Source organism: Rhea americana, unplaced genomic scaffold, assembly GCF_003343005.1.
Source record: "Rhea americana isolate MKP2758 unplaced genomic scaffold, rheAme1 scaffold_17, whole genome shotgun sequence".
Lineage (NCBI taxonomy): Eukaryota > Metazoa > Chordata > Aves > Rheiformes > Rheidae > Rhea > Rhea americana.
This window is the reverse complement of record NW_028185816.1, coordinates 8823983-8842709: the sequence shown is the minus strand read 5'-3', so window position 1 is coordinate 8842709 and position 18727 is coordinate 8823983. Positions and strand designations below refer to the sequence as shown.

Here is an 18727-nt window from a genome sequence, read left to right as displayed (position 1 = left end):
CGGAGGCGCAGACCGGCCCGCGCACCGCTTCTCCTGGCGCTTCCCGAGCGGGCCCAGCCGCTGGCTGCCCCGCAGCCCCGCAGCCCACGTCACAGGAGCTTTGAACAGCCGCTTACAGCGGCTTTGGACCGTGSTTTGGGGCTCCACGGCCTCCGAGACCTGCTCCTAAAGCGTCACACGTTACGCGCGCCTCCTGCCCCAGCTCCCAGCCGTGCCGCGGTCCGGGGCGCGCACGCACCCCCTCGAATAAACCAGACGGCAGAAATTACGGCTGCCCGACTCCGGAGGGAGGGGAGGAGGACACAAAAGAGCCATCAGATCATTGGAAAACAAAGAGCTTGTAATAATGAAAAAAGGACAGATTTAGTAACCAATCACTTTTTCCTTTTAAAAACACAATCACAGTAACTTTGCTTTATACAACCACCTAGAAACTATGAAACAGTATCACATTGTGCATTTTTTTTAACCTACTTATCAAGAAGGGTATTCCACACTTCAAAAATTATATCCATTCGGGAAGGAAAGAGGAGACAGCTAATAGCGCAGTCACAGATACATCATGAGTCCAAGCAAGCGGCAATTCTTTGTCCTCACCTTTTCCACTTAGCCAAAAAGAAGAGTGGAGAAGGGGATAGCAAAAGAGAAGGGAGGAGGAAAGAAAGAGAGCACCCACAGAGGACTAATCACATTCCATAATTACTTTTGACATCTACAGTTCAGGGCTTCATAGGATAATCATTTAGACCAACACAGCGGGGAGAGGGGGAGAGGAAGATGGCAGCGGGACAAGGGGGAAATTTTGGAAGAGGCGAACGCATTTCCCCCCCCCAGGCCCCTTCCAAACACTGTTCATTTGACAGGAGGATCTACAGGATAGTAAGAGAGTCACAAATGCGTTAACAGGCTGCCAAATTTACCGTCTGGAGCAAGGAGGTCACAATTTGGTTGCAAGAGCTCGCGGGAATTTCACGCCGCGGTGTGTCTGGTGGGTGCCTCTCGCCTCCATCTCACCAGGACCGCGCCGGGCACATCCAGGCCAGCGCAGCCCACGGGCGCAGGGCTGGGGCACCGCTGTCCGAACAGTGCCAGCACCCAAGGCCCTTTCCTCTTCTCCCCCTCCCCAGACCCACGCGTCTCTCGCAGCCCCCGTGATTCTCCCACGAGGTTGCAGCCGCGACTGAAACCCCCAGGGTACGATGACGCGCTAGTTTAAGCCCACAGTGGTGGCAGCTCACACCCTTGTCCCAAAGTGCAGTACTCGGGTCAGATGCATGGCATCGCGTAAGGGAGGCAAAGTTTCATTAAAGAACCACTGAGACCAACTATGACTGGCATAGGGTTACCACAATGACCTTCCCTAGGAGCCCCAGTTCCTTTTCCAAGGAGACCAAATAATCCAACAGCCTTCTGGAATAAAAACAAAAATGAAAAATGTTTAAGGCAGAAGATGTTCTTCCCCCTGTGAGTGCAAATCAGAACCGTGGAAGAGAGAAGGGAGGACACAGGGCCGGGACACCGCACTTGAGCTCAGCTTCTCAAGCAAAACTGGTTTTGTGCTTCCAACGCTTGAGCCAAGCCACCCGCCTGCCCTCCAGCCAGGCACCGCACGCCACCAGAACCCCAGAGGCATTTCCAAACACGAGGGCCTAGTGCTACGGCCACGAACCACCCGCTCTGCGCAGGCCCGGGGTGCACGCCAGCGCCAAAGCAAGAGGCACCCAGCAGCAACCTACCAGGGTAAGGTCAGAGTTACCTGGGTGCTCAGAACACAGACGAAGTTGGAACACTTTGCATCTCCACTGCTTCTCAGAAGATTTGCAGTAAAATCCCAGCAACTTTCATCTCCTGACCTGCACCAGGACCACACTCTCCCTTCCTCGCCTCTTCCCTGCACGCGCACAAACAGCCACGGCCGCAAACACTGCTGCCGGCCGCGCCACGAAGCCCWGCGTGTTCTTCCTCTCCCCTTCAGCGGGGAGGTCCAGCCCGGCGAGGGCTCCTCCGAGGGAGTGAGGCACCCCCGGTTCTTTTTGGCCCTCAGCAGGCAGCAGCCAGAGTCAGAACAAGCAGTCCGAGAGCCAATGACCAGGGAAGCAAGAGCAGCCTCCGTCTCCTAGAGAAAGGACAAAAAACTCACTGCTGCACGAGATATTTTTCCCCATGGTTTTATGCTGAAAGTTGCCGCCCGTCTTCTCTTCATGTCACCTGTGTCATTATCTTCAGAAAAACAGCAAGGGCAAAGATGCCGACAGAACAAGAACGGCCAGAAGGGCAGGGGAAAGCGTAAGGCAGGCAACATTTGACTTTTTGGGAACATACTGCATTTGAGAGGTAGGAGCTTTTTGATAGGGCCAGATTACAGCCATGAATGCTTCAAATATATTCCTAAAATGTGGTGCAAAATCAGCAGTTGAGGCTGACAGAAGGAGCCCAGCATAGGCTGACCCATTTCTACCCTTGCTTGCCAAATCTAGTTCTATAAAGCCAAAACTTGCCCTATGACTAAGGTGTTATTCTCCCCCTCCAATCCTCACAGCTTCGTTGCTCCTTTCAGAAGGATTCATCCACAGACCAAGGCATCCTCCTCTGCAAAGCAGGGGGAGGACATGGTTTTTGATGACTATCTGCTGCTCATGCAGCCCCAAAGCCGCAGAAAGCAGTGGGAGCTGGAGGCAATGCAGGGAACTCCAGCTAGCAGATAAACTCTGGATGCTGCAGATCACAACCTGCAACCCCCAAATCCTAATCTCCTGCCCCTGGAAAATCCTTGGAAGAGCAGGAAGGATGGAAAGCATTGGGGAATGAGTTCATCTAAGGGTGCTGGCCAACCTCAGCAGTCACTGGTCATATTGTGGCATCTCCTCCCTTTAGATGGGACCATCTGTAAGGCCTTCAACCAGAGAAGACGGGGCCTCCGCCCTCCTCAGAGCCAAGCACAAACCACAGCCTCTGGCAAACCTCAGTCCCACCAAGTCACAGGTTCTACTTTCAGAAGCTGAGACCAGTTTTCTAGCAATGTCCCAATGCCTAAAGCACTGGATAAAGCAGCTCAGCTCCTTTTTGTTCTGCTCCCCCTCCCCTTCTGGATTATCATCCTGCTTTTCTCTCTCCAGCAGTGTTTTCAAATACCCATTTCAGTTCAATTTACAAAGCCCGCTCATGAAATTAAGTCATCCTAGGACTACCATCTTCTCTCACTCTTGTTTTGCAGACTGTTCACAAGGAGCGAAGGACCAATTTTCTATCGCCATCTGTTCTGCTTTATTATAGCTCATTTTATTGGCCAGATGTTATCACAGACTCAGAGCCATCCTGTTTTTAGTGCTAACTCTTGGGAAGAATCTGCACTCCAGATTTCTCAGAAATCTCTGGTAGGTAGGGAATACACACATGCAGCACCAGGGAAATGGGATTCTTTTAAAGCCATGCTTCCAGGAATTCAGGCTACTTTCCTCACAGAGAGCATCTTCACTGCCAAAAGGGATGATGTTTTATTTTAGGAGATAACACTTGCTAACTGTAGCACATGTCCTCCCCTTTTTCTTATTTTTTTTTCTGGCAGCAAAGACAGAAAAAACAGGGAAGGGAAAGAGCAGAGCAGGGAAGAGGAGAGGTTGAAGCAGCAGATGGACATATGGAATTCTTGCTTTCCGTAAGGATTTGATAAACTACAGAATAAAAATTTTAATTATTTGCAACTTGATCCTTCCTTTCAGGTTAGGGAATCAAACCATAAGATCCTGCACTATCTCTCACTAACGTGAGAAGCAGGCCACCCAAACACAGCCACCTCTCCCCAGCCGAGCTCAGGAAGGCAGAGAATTCCTAGCGGTTTTGTGTCACTTTAAAAAACTGCTCTCTGTACCAAGCTGCAAAGTATTTTGTTTTCATTCCCCCTCACAGGAAGAATTACTAGTAAGCTCCATTTCTTTCTATAACGCACCACTTGCTTAAGCAACAACAGTTGTTTGGGGTTTTTTGGATTGCTCCCCTTGGTGTGGCTACCCTCCTCTTAAAACGCCCACGGGTACGTATGGCTTCGCTGTTCTGCAACGATTCTTGTTTGCCGAAAATACCCTATTAGTTAGTTGGCTTCCGCGTCAGAGCGCGCCCCGTTCTCTGTGCACCCACCAAAGGTTTGAACACAGCAACAACTGCTGCAACGCCAAGGGAAAAAAAATAAAAATAAATCAACGCAGTATTTTAAGGGGCTTTACATCCCAGACTCCACTTCCATATGAACAGGAACCTCTGTTTACTACGAGCAACACTCCTCAGGGAGTTAGACAAGGGAAGCCAGACTCCCGGGCACCAAAAAGCTGAGGAGCCGAGCTCCCTGCCAGCCTCCGCTGATCGGGCTCTCTCCCGCCAGAGCGGACCGAGGCTGATGCAGCAGCTACCCGCGTGGGAGCGGCGACACGACRCGCACATCATCTACTCCACCATCATGACACAATCACAGCCAGCAGATCAACGATGGAGCAGAGGCATTTCCTGGCAGGTCCATCAGGGTTTCTTGGTAAGTTTAGAGCATGTCACAGAAGCGTAGGTAGCTGCAATTTTGCAATGTTGCCCTTGTTCTGTCAAGGGGCACTGGTTCACTACCACTTAAGTTATTTTAATCTTTTAAAAATTAAACGAATAAAAACTAAGTTTCCTTCTTCAGTTCTTCCGGGCAAGAGGCACAGCAGGCAAACTGAGAAAATGCAATGCACCAGCCACGTGAGAAACCATGCTATTAGCTAATGAAAAAATAACAACCGAACAGCAGCCAAGCAGGGACTTCTACCATCCCTTTGTCAAAACTAGACAAYTCCATGGACAGACATCAACACAAGGATCCTACTTTAAGAGTTTCAACTCTCAGTTGCAGTCCTAACAGTAGCTACATGTGGCTGGCGACAGCTGCCAAAGAGCCGGGACATGAGGAAAGGTGGTTACTAAGGAAGGAGAGCTGCAGTCCCGGGGACTGTGCCCACACCGACACGACAAACTTCAGCAGTCCCGGCCGTGCAGTTCAGCTCCGGGCTGGACACAGGCCTCAAGGGAACTGAGGAGCCTCCTTCAGCCACTGACACTACACTGAGCAGGAGCGGGGCAGGCGATGCGCGCCGGGACTCCGTGCACCCAGAGCCCGCAGCAGCGCAGCGCAGCCGCCCCACGCACGCTTCTTCTTCTAAGGGACAAGAGACCAGTATCAAGTTATCATCACTGTTCTACATAACTTGCTCAGCAGTTCGGATGCCCTTTACCTGAGTCTGCTCAGTAGGATCACACTTTCTGAAGCGGGGTGTTAAGACCGGGCAAAGGGCATAAAAGGCAACCAAACCATGGGAAAGTGTGCTGGGACAACGCCTGACAGCATCTTTTTGCCAAAGTCGGGCAAAACAGGTATCACGAGRGGACCTTTTATTTCAACTTCAATTTCCCTATCAGGTGGGCACAACACAGTCCTTTTCTTGCTCCATGGCAGCTCCCCAAAGCACAACCACCCCTGAACCAAAGCCTGCTCAATTCCCCGCCCTGCCCACAGGAAGGATCTTGTCCTCACCTTGCCCCACCTCGTTTTTGCTGTACAAAGCTGCAGGAGAATACCAGAAAAGCGCCCTGCTTGGCATGCGATGGATCGTGCCCTCGATTTATTCAGTGAATATTAAGGCTTTGAAAAGCAGCTTTTGATCTGGCAATGAATTTCTCAACCCTCAGTCTACCCTGGCTGTTTGTGCTACTGGTAAGACCTAACTCTCCTTTAAAAAGGTTTTAGGATAATTTGCACTACTTTCATACAGTTGCATGGAAAGTTGGGGATGAACTGGCACACGAGCTATGCCCAGGCATCTGAAGCAGTAGCAGCAACTAAAAATTAGAAAGAGAAACTTTGGTTTAAAATAAAATTGAAAAGAAAGTAAGAGATAAAAGGTAAACGGGTGCAAGTTGTCTCACGAGGGGGGGTATTTGCAGGGCATAACCCCATAACCTTAGAGATCTAAGTCTACATTCCCGGCTTTGTTTTACCGTTACAACCTTCATTGCACAGGACTCAAAATCACTCTCATATGGTTGTTAAGTTTCATAAATAATGTGAAAACTATATGCAACAGATACATCATATTTCCAAAAAATTATAAGAAAAGTTACATCAAATTAAAAAGTAGCTTCATGAATGAAGATACTGCTCTAAGTGCACTTTCCCTGCAAGTGCAGCCAGTGCCTCAGCGCTGGATATGAAGGAAAAAAACAAAAACAAAAAAATCAGATTTAAAAACCTAAGTCCGGTTTCAACCAGTCAAAACCGGGCCAAGCAGAAACCGAGCATGCTCTCGGCGCTGTCCCATTAGGGAGTCCCTATGATGCTTCTTCATCCAGATAGGTTTGTATGTCCTTGTTGAGACTGTAAACAATCCTTCTTTCCTGAACTGTCCTCTTGATTGGCAAAACGAAGTAAAATATTTTATTTTTTAAAATAGAAAATCAAAATTAACCCAGAAGAAAAGAAACAAAACACAGTGAGCTTGTTGGAGTCCATAGGATCCGGTCTGGAAGAGCTCGGAAAACATGTTCAGTGTTTTCTCCTGTTTTCAGCTGGAACTGTACCAGAGATTGGGTTACTTGGGGAAAAGGGGAATAGAACGAGAAAATAAGGGATGCAGAATAAGAGACTGTGGCCGTTTCATGTGTTTGCTTCATCGTCTGTGTCCTCTATCAATACCTTAGTGTCACGAGCCTTGGACCTAGGAAAAAAACAAAACAAAGAGCACTCTGAGAAGAAAACCCCATTACTAGCCACAGATAATAAAACCACACTGCACTTGCAAATCTTTCTTACACTGATAGGGAATAAGCAGGCTACTGGAATTGTTTTGCACGCCCTTATTCTCACTGGGAACAGAAGAGCCATATAGACATGCACCAGCTGTCCCTTAGCATCTCTCTCCCAGTCCCCCTCCCGACACCAGGCAGGCTGCTTCCCGCGCACATACAATGCCCTCTGCCGGGCTGTGCCGGCAAGGGACAGGGCCGGAAACGTTCTGGCACTGCTGGGTGCATCCATCCACTTGTCGGTGCAGGAGTCCATAAAACCCTGCAGCAGACACTGCAAATCAGAGCAAATGTCCCTGTTCAATCTGTCATTGTGCTACGCAAAGGCGCAGCAGTGTGTTTAATAACATGCTCAACATGTCTCGGTTCATCATATGTCTCAAGGATAAATGGAGCCTTAAATCTATTTATTTAAATCAGCCTCCACGGCTGACCACTGCTCGGCCAGGGCTGCTGGAGCAGAACAGTGTGGCATCATGCCTCGGAAACCACACCAGTTTCCTTATTCCAGGAGCAACACGATGAACAGACAACACAGGTTTCGGCTTCTGTTTGGTGTGGATCCTGGCTAGATGGACTGCACCCTTCTGCAGAACTCGGGCTATCCTACTCCTTTTTCTCCATCCTATCTTTGGGGCATGGAAAGAAAATGAAGAGAAAGGACATGAGATGTCTTAGCGAATTCTACACGCCTTTTGTCCACATCCTCTCTGCAACAAGTTTTTTAGTCTCTAATAGCCTCACAGCCAGCACAGATGAGACAAGCAGGCCCAAGGCTGTAACTCCAACCAGAGTACATCCTTTACGCAACGCCTATTGCCTCCTTTTCTCCCATCTGTTCCTCCCAGGCAATGATGAAACAGGGAGATGTACTGTAGTGATTACACAACACACTTTACATGTTGTGCTTCTTTAACCCAGGGGAGCCCACGTTTGCCTATTCACTAAGGGGGAGGGCTCAGGAGCAGTGCATCAGGAAAAAAAAAAAAAGTGGTGCCTGGACACTGGAGCACCCTGCGGCACTTAGAGCAGTGAAGACAAGTAGTCTACAGGTGCAGGTGCAATATGAGAAAATGCTTAGGGCGTAAAAATTCAGGGTGGGGAAGAAGTAGAAAGAATACCTACATGGCTTTAGACTTGGGAGAAGAAAGGGTCTGAGATCTCAGTTATGAAATCTTAATCAAATGATATTTGAGAACTTGGGGCAGTCTGAAGTCTGGGAAAGGCTAGCTGAAGAGAACCTCTCTTCCAGGTGTGGAAACATCACCTCTGGCAACTGCTACAAGCTATTTTTGCAAGAAGGGCCCTCCTCTGGGAAACTCCCTTTCTCAGTGGTTGTGGAGGACCCAAAGGTGATGTAAAAGACGCATGAGCTCTGCAGCAGACGCATATTTACTTAGAAATTGGACCTGTCCTTCCTTTGAAGGACTATTTCAGCTGAGGTCTTAGCTCAAGTACCCAATACTTCAAAGCCTTAAATAGCCACCTTACATTAACAACAGGCAGCCCAACGCAAGATTTGGTTTGTTGTGCTAGAGGACAGACAACACATACTGCGAAGCAAGACGAGGTCTGCGCAAGGACACGCTTTGGCTGCGCTTCCACTGTTTGTTCTTCTGGCGGTTTCGGACACCATCTTCCTGGTCCATCATCTGCTCCAAGAGTGTCTGATCATCGGCGTTGAGAGGTGCGACAGAGATGTCCCGCACAGCACGGAACTCACCACAGTTGTTCAGGTGCTCGTTCTCCAACCGGAAGAAGTTCCACACAAACCGTCTAGATAGGGGGAAAAAAAAAAAAGAAAAAAAAATTCATCAGTTCACTTCCACTTTTACAGGCATCATCCACGGTTGGCAGAGCACTGGCACAGTCACCCAGATATCACTGAACTTTCTCACTGATCACAAACTGCCTCTGAGAAACACATTGGCGTGATGGAGAGAAACAGCAACAGCAGTACCTGCTACAACATCTTCCCATCAGAGGTAGCCCAAACTCTCTGGAGAATAGCAGATTTGGTAGAGCTTATTTGTTGTTCTACCAGTGATCAGTTCTCTTGTCTGAATAGCACAGAGGTAGCCAAGCATTGCAAGTGAATGGAAAGGTATATTGCAACATCCATCAYATACATAAGTGATGTTCAGCTTGAAGTTGTTATTCATCTCAAGAGGCTGGGGGAGGCTCCAGCTACAGTGCATGCAGAAAGTGCACTGAAACCTTACAGGACCAAAAGCAATGATGTAGAATCCAAATTAGTATTTAGAAAAACAGCAGGGAGTTRAGAAAAATTGTAAATGTAGCATCAAGTGAAATTTCAACTGCTTCTACCAATAAGGCAACTTTAAGGAGAAATTTAGTAATCACAAAACTCAAGATTAGGTCTAGGTTTATAGAAAACATGAGGCACAGCATAAAGGACCCACACTCACATTCCTGCAAAGCACTGCAGAGCCTTCATCAGCCAGCACACTGCTTGAATTAAACGTTTCTGCAACGCCTAGTCTTTCAAGGACCTGAAGCTTTCTGTGTCAAAGCAGCAAAGCACTTCCCACTGTGCTGACGTTATACAAGTAATAAAAATGTAAAATAGAAATGAACTGTTCAGCCAAGCAGCCTTACCGGAAAACCTCAAGTGGGGCAAAGACAGTGGAAATTATGTCCCCAGCATACGGAAAGATTTGCATGGAAGTGAGGGAGATCTGGATTGTCCAGGCAAAACGCAGGATCACGTCCTCTACAATGGCACAATAGTAGTAAGCCTGAAGAACAAGATAGAAACAGCACAGGTCATCTTACAGACYGACTGGCTCACACCTTCAAGAACAGGCAGGTTTGTAAGCTTAAATTTTAAATTTCTAAACTTTTAAGTTTAATTTCTGTATACTTGAAAGCTAGGAAATGAATTCCAGATTGGCTTCACAATCAGCATCTGCAGGCTTTTTGTAAGAAAGATGCAGTAACACTTCTTCCTTTCCCTATACTTTCCATCCCTGGGGAAAAGACTCTAATAAACCCAGAATTCATTGCAAATGATCAGCATCTCCCACACATTCACACACCTGTGAACTTGGAAGAAACATGATAGTACACTACTGTTAGAACCAGTTTCTTGGGCCATCTGCTGCCAACCTGGAAAGCACCACAGGCCGTTCAGATAACAGAACTCACCAGTGGTCTACACAAAAGCTTTGTACAGATGTGGTAAGATCTGTTTTAAAATCAATTTATGTTTGTGTAGCTTCTCATTGTAGATACAGCTATCCTGTTACAGAAGCAGCAGGCATATACAGATTTTCTCTAAAGTAAGAGCAGGCTGCATACGCACTTTCTGTGGGTAGACAATCTCTTCTCGAAGAAAGGTATTTTCACCAGCATTTTTGTCAAAGAGACCCCAATCCATCTTCAGATCCCAAATAAGGGTATAGCAGGAGCTGATGAAATAGAAGATAATCCACAGGTAGAAGAACACTTGGGTATCACTGTGTTTTTTAGCTGGAAAAGAGAAAAACAGCATACTTCTGTTCAACCTAAAGCAGATTGCTTCTTAAAAGAGCTATACACTGGCTGACTTGATCAGTGTAGTTAATGCTCCTTTTATCCCAATTCCTGGAAAATGGCTAGCTGATGTGAAACAACTGAAGACCTTACCAAGAATCATTTTTAGATTATAATTTAAATTCCATCTTTAAACTCTGTTCAATGTTCTGCACTTGGAATTGAAATCTGCTTCAACATTTTTCTTGTCTTGGAACTTGTGTTAGACCTGTCATTCTAACTCTGAACAGCAGGTGGAAGCTGGGGGCCATATTTCACAAAGGACCCAGCCTTGTACAAAGGAAGAAGCAATGAGGCAATGATCAGTTTGTAGGGTTTCTTAAAGAATATTTGAGTTTATATCCATATAAACAACTGTAAATTAGTCTATTAAAGGCCTGAGAGAGGATGGATGACACAGGAACTTTTATTAACTGTTTCAGAGGTGATGGTGATAAGGGAAAAAAAAAAAGCAGCGATACATTAACATGTGTGTACAAATCCTAAAGACGACTCAGTATGGAATTCTAAACTCCCATTCAGAGCACAAAGCAGGTCTGCAGGATCAAAGTCTGCTTATTAGTGGGTATGTTTCTGTAACTACGAGTAGGTTCTCAGTTCCACCTGAAAAGGTTACATCACTCCCCCAGTTTGGATAAGTTTCCTTTTATTAGTCACCTAGGAAAAAACAATCAGTTCTGTTTTATTTTGTTGTTTTGTTTTTTAATTAGTAACTATATCTGAGTCACCAAGTTCATAAAAATAAAACACGGTATAATGCTTTRTGAAGCTGGGACATTTTGCATCTCACTGCTATCAGGCATCTTTCCTTCTCTTTGTGCAGTGATTGAAATTGCTCATTCACTGATTCTTTGTAACAAAGCCAATAAAAATGTTTCTTGTGCAAAACTGACGCCACACTAACATAAGTGACAGCAGTGTCTTCCATATATGTGGCTTTAAAACAACAGAATCTTTCACAGGGGCAGTAACAGTGCAATTTGCTCTTTCATTCCCTTTCCATTTTTAACAATTAAGATATAAATGTAATGTGGCAATCCGATAAAATTAATGGAGGTGAAAATGAGAGGCATGGTGTGAGAGTACATTTTTCCCATTATGCCTCTAAGGCTTTCTGGATATGATGTGCAGGATATAGGTCAAATACACACACTCATTCTCCTTTCAAAACACACTCCCTAAAGCAAACCTATTAAAATCATTTATGCAGCAAAGCCTATCTGCAGTGAAGAACAAATTAATAGAGGAAAAGGACAAGAGATTTTCTTTAGCTTTCAGGTTTGACTAGCTTTTCTGCTTTTGTGCAAGGTTACAAGTATTTAACCAGCGTCCCTCATCTTCCTGCAATTCAGCTTTAGCAAGGAACAGGTCTAACCATCTAACCTCATCACTCGACACTATCYTTTCAGACAGTGCCATGACGTCACCTGGAAGCACGCACAAATATCCTTCATAATACRGGCTCTGATGACCAGATATGTTAATGCTGCTGTTTTAAACCACCCTTACCACTCCTTTTTCAAAGTGCATTGCCCACAAAACAGGACACAGGTGAGGTTTTTGAAGCTTAGCAACTAGGGCTCTACTGTAAGATACAATTCAGTCCCAGCCATCTCTCCAAAGTCTGCCCTGCATTACTTCATGAGGAAGAAAAGGTTGATGCTGACGCTCAGCGACTTAGAGCCACTAAGCCCATGCTTTCCAACATTATTTTTAGCTCATCAGACCTCTCTGTTCACCTGCTAGAGGATCCTAAAGGACAATTCAGAGAGATATTTAAGGAATTAATTGCTTTAAAAGCATCTATATGCTCCAGACTGCCCTCTGAGGCCACATTCTTTGTATAGGTAGCTTAGCTTTAAGTTAGGTCATGCTGGATTTTTTATTTTTCTAAGGACAGTACTCAAGCAGATGGAGTCCAACRCCACCTCTTCAGGGAGCAGAAATGGGGATGGCAGTGCAGACAGTGCCATCCAGTGCCACGTGCTTGGCCACATCGATGGCCTGAGCCAGGCACTGCAGACATAGTGGTTCAACAGGATGCTCCTTCAGAGTCCTTCACTTGAGGAAGGGGGCAGTCTGGCCCCACAGGTTCACCTCAAGCTATGTAAGGGGCGGCCAGCGAAACCAGAGCTAACAAAACTGTACCATACACTGGCAATTACATAGCAAAGTGATTTTAAATGTTAATGCTGCTTAAAGCTACACTACCTTAAAGGTTACTGTGTGTAAGTACTGAAAAGAGGAGTATGAGGAAGAGAAAGAGCCAAGTATGGACTCCTGCTGCAATAGCTTTCACCTTCAAAGGATGTGCCTGTTCCCAGTCTGTTATCCCGGCCTCTGCCCCCTCTCCCTCAACCYGTCTTCACAACAGTCTCTTCGTTAGCAGCTGGGGTCATGCTGCCTGCCCCTTAACTCCTGCTTCCTTTCTCACATACAAGCTGTATAATGCATTCAGCTCCTGAAAAACTCCATCACAAAACCTAATCACTCACTGGTAAAATGCCCTACCCAGAACAAGACTATTGTCTTCAGCTTTGCCATTTGAGTCTCTTCCTTTAATCATTTACCCTCTTTTTCTTCCTGCCTGCCATTCTGCTTGATACCTTTCTTCCTTCTGTCCTCATTGGTATTCAGCTGGTGTACAGAAATATGTTACTGCTCTAGGCAAGCAATTATATCTCAATCTCCACTGGCTGGTCCTAGCGGCCCTCTTCAGTGCTGCTCAGGAGGCTGGAAAATCAAGGCATTGATATTCTGCCCAGAAGTTCCATCTACTACTTGTCTGCCAGTTTTTCTAGGAACAGCATGTTGCTAAGTATGCTTATGATGATGTCAGGGTCTATTTAAATAGGAACTGTTTCACCCTATGGTCCTTCTTTGTTTAACGATGTGCTAAAAATCATCAAAAGCAGATCAGAGAGGGATGGATACAGGAAGAGAGAAGCACATTAGACACCTGGTAGAACTTAACTTTCCAGAAAGGAAAGAGTCCCAGTCTTGAGTGTCCCATGGACTAAACTAATTCTTTTGCAATGTAATTGCCAGTAAGAGATACAGGAAGAACCTTTGGATTCAATGCTGGAAAGGGCACCACCATGCAACAACTTCCCAAACAATCTAGTTACTCAAAATAGCATGCACAAAAACTGACTGAAAACACTGCCAGCACAAAATCTCTACGTCTGAAGTTGCAGCTGCAGCTTCGCTCCCCGCTACCAAGAGGCGGATTTAAACGTATGTTCATATTAGCACTTTCGCAACTTGGAGGTGTTCAGTCAGGTCAGAGGCCATACAGGTTCCTTGTGCCCTGCTGCAGTGTTTGCTGAAAAGACTATGGACAGCAGTATATCACATGGGCTATGTTTGCAACCTTCACCACAGTTTCCATTAGCATCCTCAGTTTTCCCAGTAGATGCTTTGCACAAATACACCTACAAATTRCCCCAGAAGGTCAACGAGATAAATAATGAAGGCTTCAACCTTTGAACGGAAGCAGTGAATAGTCACAAACCAGAAAAACAGCCAAAGGTACTTCTAGCAGCTGAATTTACTGCCTGCAAAAACTGCTGATAGACAAATATCTTTGATTCTAAAAACAGCCACAGGGGACACAATATCTCACTAACATTTTGAGAGAATAATATCTTGCTTAAATTATAGCCCTTTCTAAAACACAGACAAGAAAAAGGTCCCTTTCCATCAGATRGATAGCAAATGCTATACTGGATGCAGTTAATATTGACTTTACCTCCAAAGAATACTATCTGTTTACCCTGTTGAATTATTCTGGGGAATGTAAACACTATATAGTATTCAACACAGGAAAAAAAAATCAATGTCATGTATTATTGAAGATCTGGATAAGAGCACAATGGCCCTCGATAAGCACTCCTAGTGTGTCAGCCACTGCAGCTGGCTGTTGTTCTTGCTGATGGCGAGAGCTGTGATAACCTCAGACTTCTTACAGCTTTTATCAGAAAACACAGCAAGGTAAGCCCCGCTACATGATACAAGACTGACTGAGCTGGAACAGTTCTGCCTCCAGTAGAAATTAAAAACCTCTTCAAGGGATACCAAATTCGGTCTCTTTTGATGATGAGCCTTTCAATCACAGATTTTAACAGAATCAGAACAAAAAGGTAAGAACTAAAAGCAGACTAGCCAAGAGATAGTGCAAAACTGAGCGTACACTCTCCGCTGCTCAGTTAAGCCTGTGAATGATGTTTTCACATTAACTCTATCCCATAATACAATGGAAGGCACATGACAGCCAGAAATGACATATCTACAGAAGAACTACCATCAGAATGGCATTCTCAAAGCAATTTTGTCTAACACTTTATGGTTTGAAATGCACTATTACAGATCCCTCAATAAGTAGATRTATTAATGAAGAAATAGCAGTAGTGCTTCCTTTCCTGTCCAGCTAGCAGGCATCTCCATTTTATACTGAGCATCGGTAAAGACATGACGTGACAGTGGACTTAATGCAGATAGAAAGCCAAATAACCCAGAGGAGCACACGAAGGACTTGCCACTGCTCACTGACAGGCTTTGTCAAATACCATCCGCTTCCAAACAAACAACCTTCTTGTTGGATTCTGCAAACTTCTACTATAGCCTCAAGGCACAATTTAAAGCAAAGTAGCACAATACAGCACAGTGAAAAACTGTCAGGAGGCAATCTCTCATTTCCTCTTCTGTTTAGATTCTACACTTGTAAAACAGGCAGATCCCTGAATTCCGCTGTTACTGAAAAATACTGTACAGGCTTGCATTGCTTTGTAGGACAAGACAACTACATTTAATTTCAAGACGTCACAGCAGTCTTGTAGCTTATGTCCCACAATCAGGAGAAACATCATTTAATTGCAAAACAGAGGACTCGCATCAGTAATGACTGATTTGATCTGTTGTTCTTCTGGTGTCTTCCCTAGCATTTTTGAGAAGTGTTATCTGCGRATGTTTAACTGCTACCGTGAGAAGGATGGGCTTTCCAATCTGCCGCCCACTTGCCAGTAGTCTCTCTAATGGGGACGTCAGGATTCACAACTAGAAATAGTGTAGTAATCAAGGCCTTCACTACGCAATTTAGACATTGTGATACAGTATCATCTAGTACTGCTAAGKGCTTTGAGATCATAAAGTCACAGAACCAGTAAGGTTGGAAGGGACCTCTGGAGATCATCTAGTCCAACCTCCCTGCTCAGCAGGGTCACCTAGAGCATGGTAGACAGGGTTGCATCCAGGYRGGCCTTGAAKATCTCCAGAGAAGGAGACTCCACAACCTCTCTGGGCAACCTGGTCCAGGGCTCTGTCACCCTCACAGGGAAGAAATTCCCCCTCACGGTCAGGCAGAATTTCCTGAGGTTCAATTTCTGCCCATTGCCTCTTGTCCTGACACGTGGGACAACTGAAAAGAGTTTGTCCCCGTCCCCTTGACACCCTCCCTTCAGAGATCCCCCAATATATTCCTACMAAATACAAAAGCAGCAGAAAATATCCAAATAAAATAAATAAATGTTGGGTTACTGTATCTCCTAGACTGCTGCAGCACCAGAGAACTCCAAGACTGTATGCCTTGGAAAGGAAAATTGTTTAATCATGATGCAACTGGCTGCTTTTCTTAAAATACTTTAGAAAAGACTTCTCCCTCAAGTGCCTGTGAAATAAGGTATCAGTAGGCCATCCTTACACCTTACATCTACTTACACCTTACATCTACTTACACCTTAATCAGTAGTGTTCTCGCTTCTCCAGTCACCATTAACTCAACACTGCATTAAGGGATATAAACAGCACTACTAGTCCATTTTTGAAATTCCAGCTATTAAAATTCATCTCTCTCACAGCAGCAAGCTTCAGAACGCAATGCATGAATCACTCCGCTGGTAGGATGCCAAGGTCACCTCTCCCACACAGCTAGGCTGCTGCTGGCACTGGGAAGTATCCCGCTTGACATTTATAGGCCTACAAAACACGGGGAAATCTCCCTGCGGGATTGTATGCCTCATTTGTGCTGACGTTCAGAGTGCAGTGGCAGTTCCCAAAAATCATTCTGCCTAGGAAGGCCCCCCACATCCCCCACGGACCACATGCCGCCCTCTCCCCTTCCTCGCTCCCTGGTCACCGCTTGCTGCAGAGCGGGCTCCCGCCAGGCCCGGCTCGTCCCCAAAGCCGCAGCTTCAGGAGCGGCATCTCAGCAATCGGACGAGCTAACAAGAAGCCGCTCAGAAGTCAGGCTCGCTTCCGGCACCGCTGACGCCTGCGCCGGAGCTGGCACGCGGTCAGMGGCCAGCAGGGAAATGCTTGCCCGTGGCAATGCCTCAGCATCTTCACTAATGACACTGCCACTGCGCTGACGGAAAGGATCAGAAGGACTGGCTAATGAACACCCCTCATTACCGGCGGCCTCCTGGGCACGGGATGACAGTGTTTCAGAAAAAATTCGTCCCGGCTCACAGGAATGTGACAGACATCGCACATTTGGGCTCCAAATTACCATCCTGCTAGAGCTGCCAGTATGCTGGGCAATGCAAGTCACAGGAAAACAGCAAGTATTAAGAAAAAAAGACAGCTAATCCCATGGCAAAGTTTGTTTTAGCRGTGAGCCTAAGCTCTCAAAAAAGGCCCTTGTCACATCTAAATCAAGTGATCCGTCTCAGGGCCATGCTGACAACTCTTCCAGTGCTGAGAAGAAAGGGGGATGGGAGATTCTGTACCAACATACACAGAGTAAAACTGGAAACAATCTCACAAATGCTGCTAATTTCACTCTTTCATGAAAAAGATCAAGTTGCTTTCTTCTTCTTCTTCTTTTTTAAATAAAAGAACTGTACTTGAACTCCAGATGTCCATTTATTTTGCCTTGCCAATTATCCCTGCTCACTAGATATGAAACTACATTTCTCATTTAAGGTGTCATTAGCTACTGCATCAATGTCTGATTTCTCTAAAAATAATTTTATACAGCTCTCCCAGTTCTCACATCACCTTGTTCTTGTCTCCTGCTGCAACTGTTTAGGATCATAGCTAATTATTGTTCCAACTACCAGCAAATTTACTCTACAGGGGTTGCATCCGGCTGTTCCCAGCACGTTAGCAACAAYGGATAAATGACATACTCAAGTCTGCCTGTGTCCACCAGCACTGTACCTGGCAGAGAAGAGCACAGCCAGGAGGCACTCAGACACTCTCCTGCAGATCTTGATACAATGTCACCATCCTCTCCCCCTTCCTGCCATCAGTTATCCTCCTCCACCTGGAAGTTACCATCCCTCCCCAGAGGAGCTGCTMTGTGACGGTCCGTGGGAGAACCCACAAAGCCGGTTTCTGTAGCGATGGGAAGAGCAYCGACAGAAGCAGTGCTCTTTAGAGACACCTATTCAGTTAACATCTATATTTTTAATTACTGTCAATTGCCTGCACTGTTTTAATGAGAGAGTATGTGGCAGCTCTATTGCCTTAGACAGCTCTAGGGCTCTCCACTGGGTTTCCAAGCTGATGACAGCCAGCATTCAGTGCATCCGGAAAGGGCAGGGGAGTAGTTCTGAAGGAGACACTTATATCTCCAAGCCATGCAGATTATCTCTGAAACTCAAAAATTAATAAACAGCTGGACATCAACCAGACCACAATGATTTCATTAAGGTGCATAAATGAAAAATGAAAATTGAGCATAAACCACTACATCTTTCATCCTTTCATCTAGTTAAAGGATAAAATCCCATATAGTCAATTTTAACCTAGTACTTGTGCTTAAGATCAGTAACACATTCCTGAAAAATAAAGGGAAACACAGAAACACTCACACTGAAGCAGCAAATCACACAAAACATGAAAACAACAGAAGACTACCAATGACTCAAGAAGCTTAGTTATTCAAGCACAGAGGCCAAATCTATATGCTGTGAGCCAGACATATTTCAGCTAACACCATGAAAAGCCATGAAGGTAAGACAGAAATAACAGACTGTAGAAAAAAAGCAAAAAGTGTCTCATTTTACAGAACAAAATTACAGCACAAATCACACGCAACACTTAAGCAGCAAACAGCACTCTCAAAGAAGTATAGCAAATTTTTTTTTCCWGCTGCGTACCTCTAGTTGCACTGTTTCTCAATGTGTTACGATTAGAGTTGAATACCTAAGGTTAAATATAACCATTGAATCCTACAAAGACTGAAACATATCCCAAGGGATGAACTAAACCCAGGCTGGCACTTGTAGCTATGCCAGCCTATCCCATTAATGTCAACGCACTCTGTACAAGAGGGAATTCTTCTGGAATACTGCTCTAAATGGGACTGCAGCAGAAACAGCTATGCCAGCAATACTGTCAATATACT

The 18727-nt window shown here is 45.6% G+C and overlaps 1 protein-coding gene across 1 annotated transcript in view; it reads right to left on the bottom strand.

The window, feature by feature from the left end:
* Positions 1–322: 322 nt before the first annotated feature.
* XPR1 (xenotropic and polytropic retrovirus receptor 1) overlaps positions 323–18727 on the bottom strand; it is a 117876-nt gene continuing 99471 nt past the window's right edge. Inside the window, exons 12-15 of the mRNA XM_085300973.1 lie at positions 10148–10314; positions 9442–9581; positions 8377–8598; positions 323–6734 (exon numbers count right to left, since the gene is read on the bottom strand). Coding sequence (XP_085157099.1) covers positions 6674–6734; positions 8377–8598; positions 9442–9581; positions 10148–10314 — 590 coding nt within the window. The 3' untranslated portion in view covers positions 323–6673. The remainder of the gene's footprint in view (positions 6735–8376; positions 8599–9441; positions 9582–10147; positions 10315–18727) is intronic.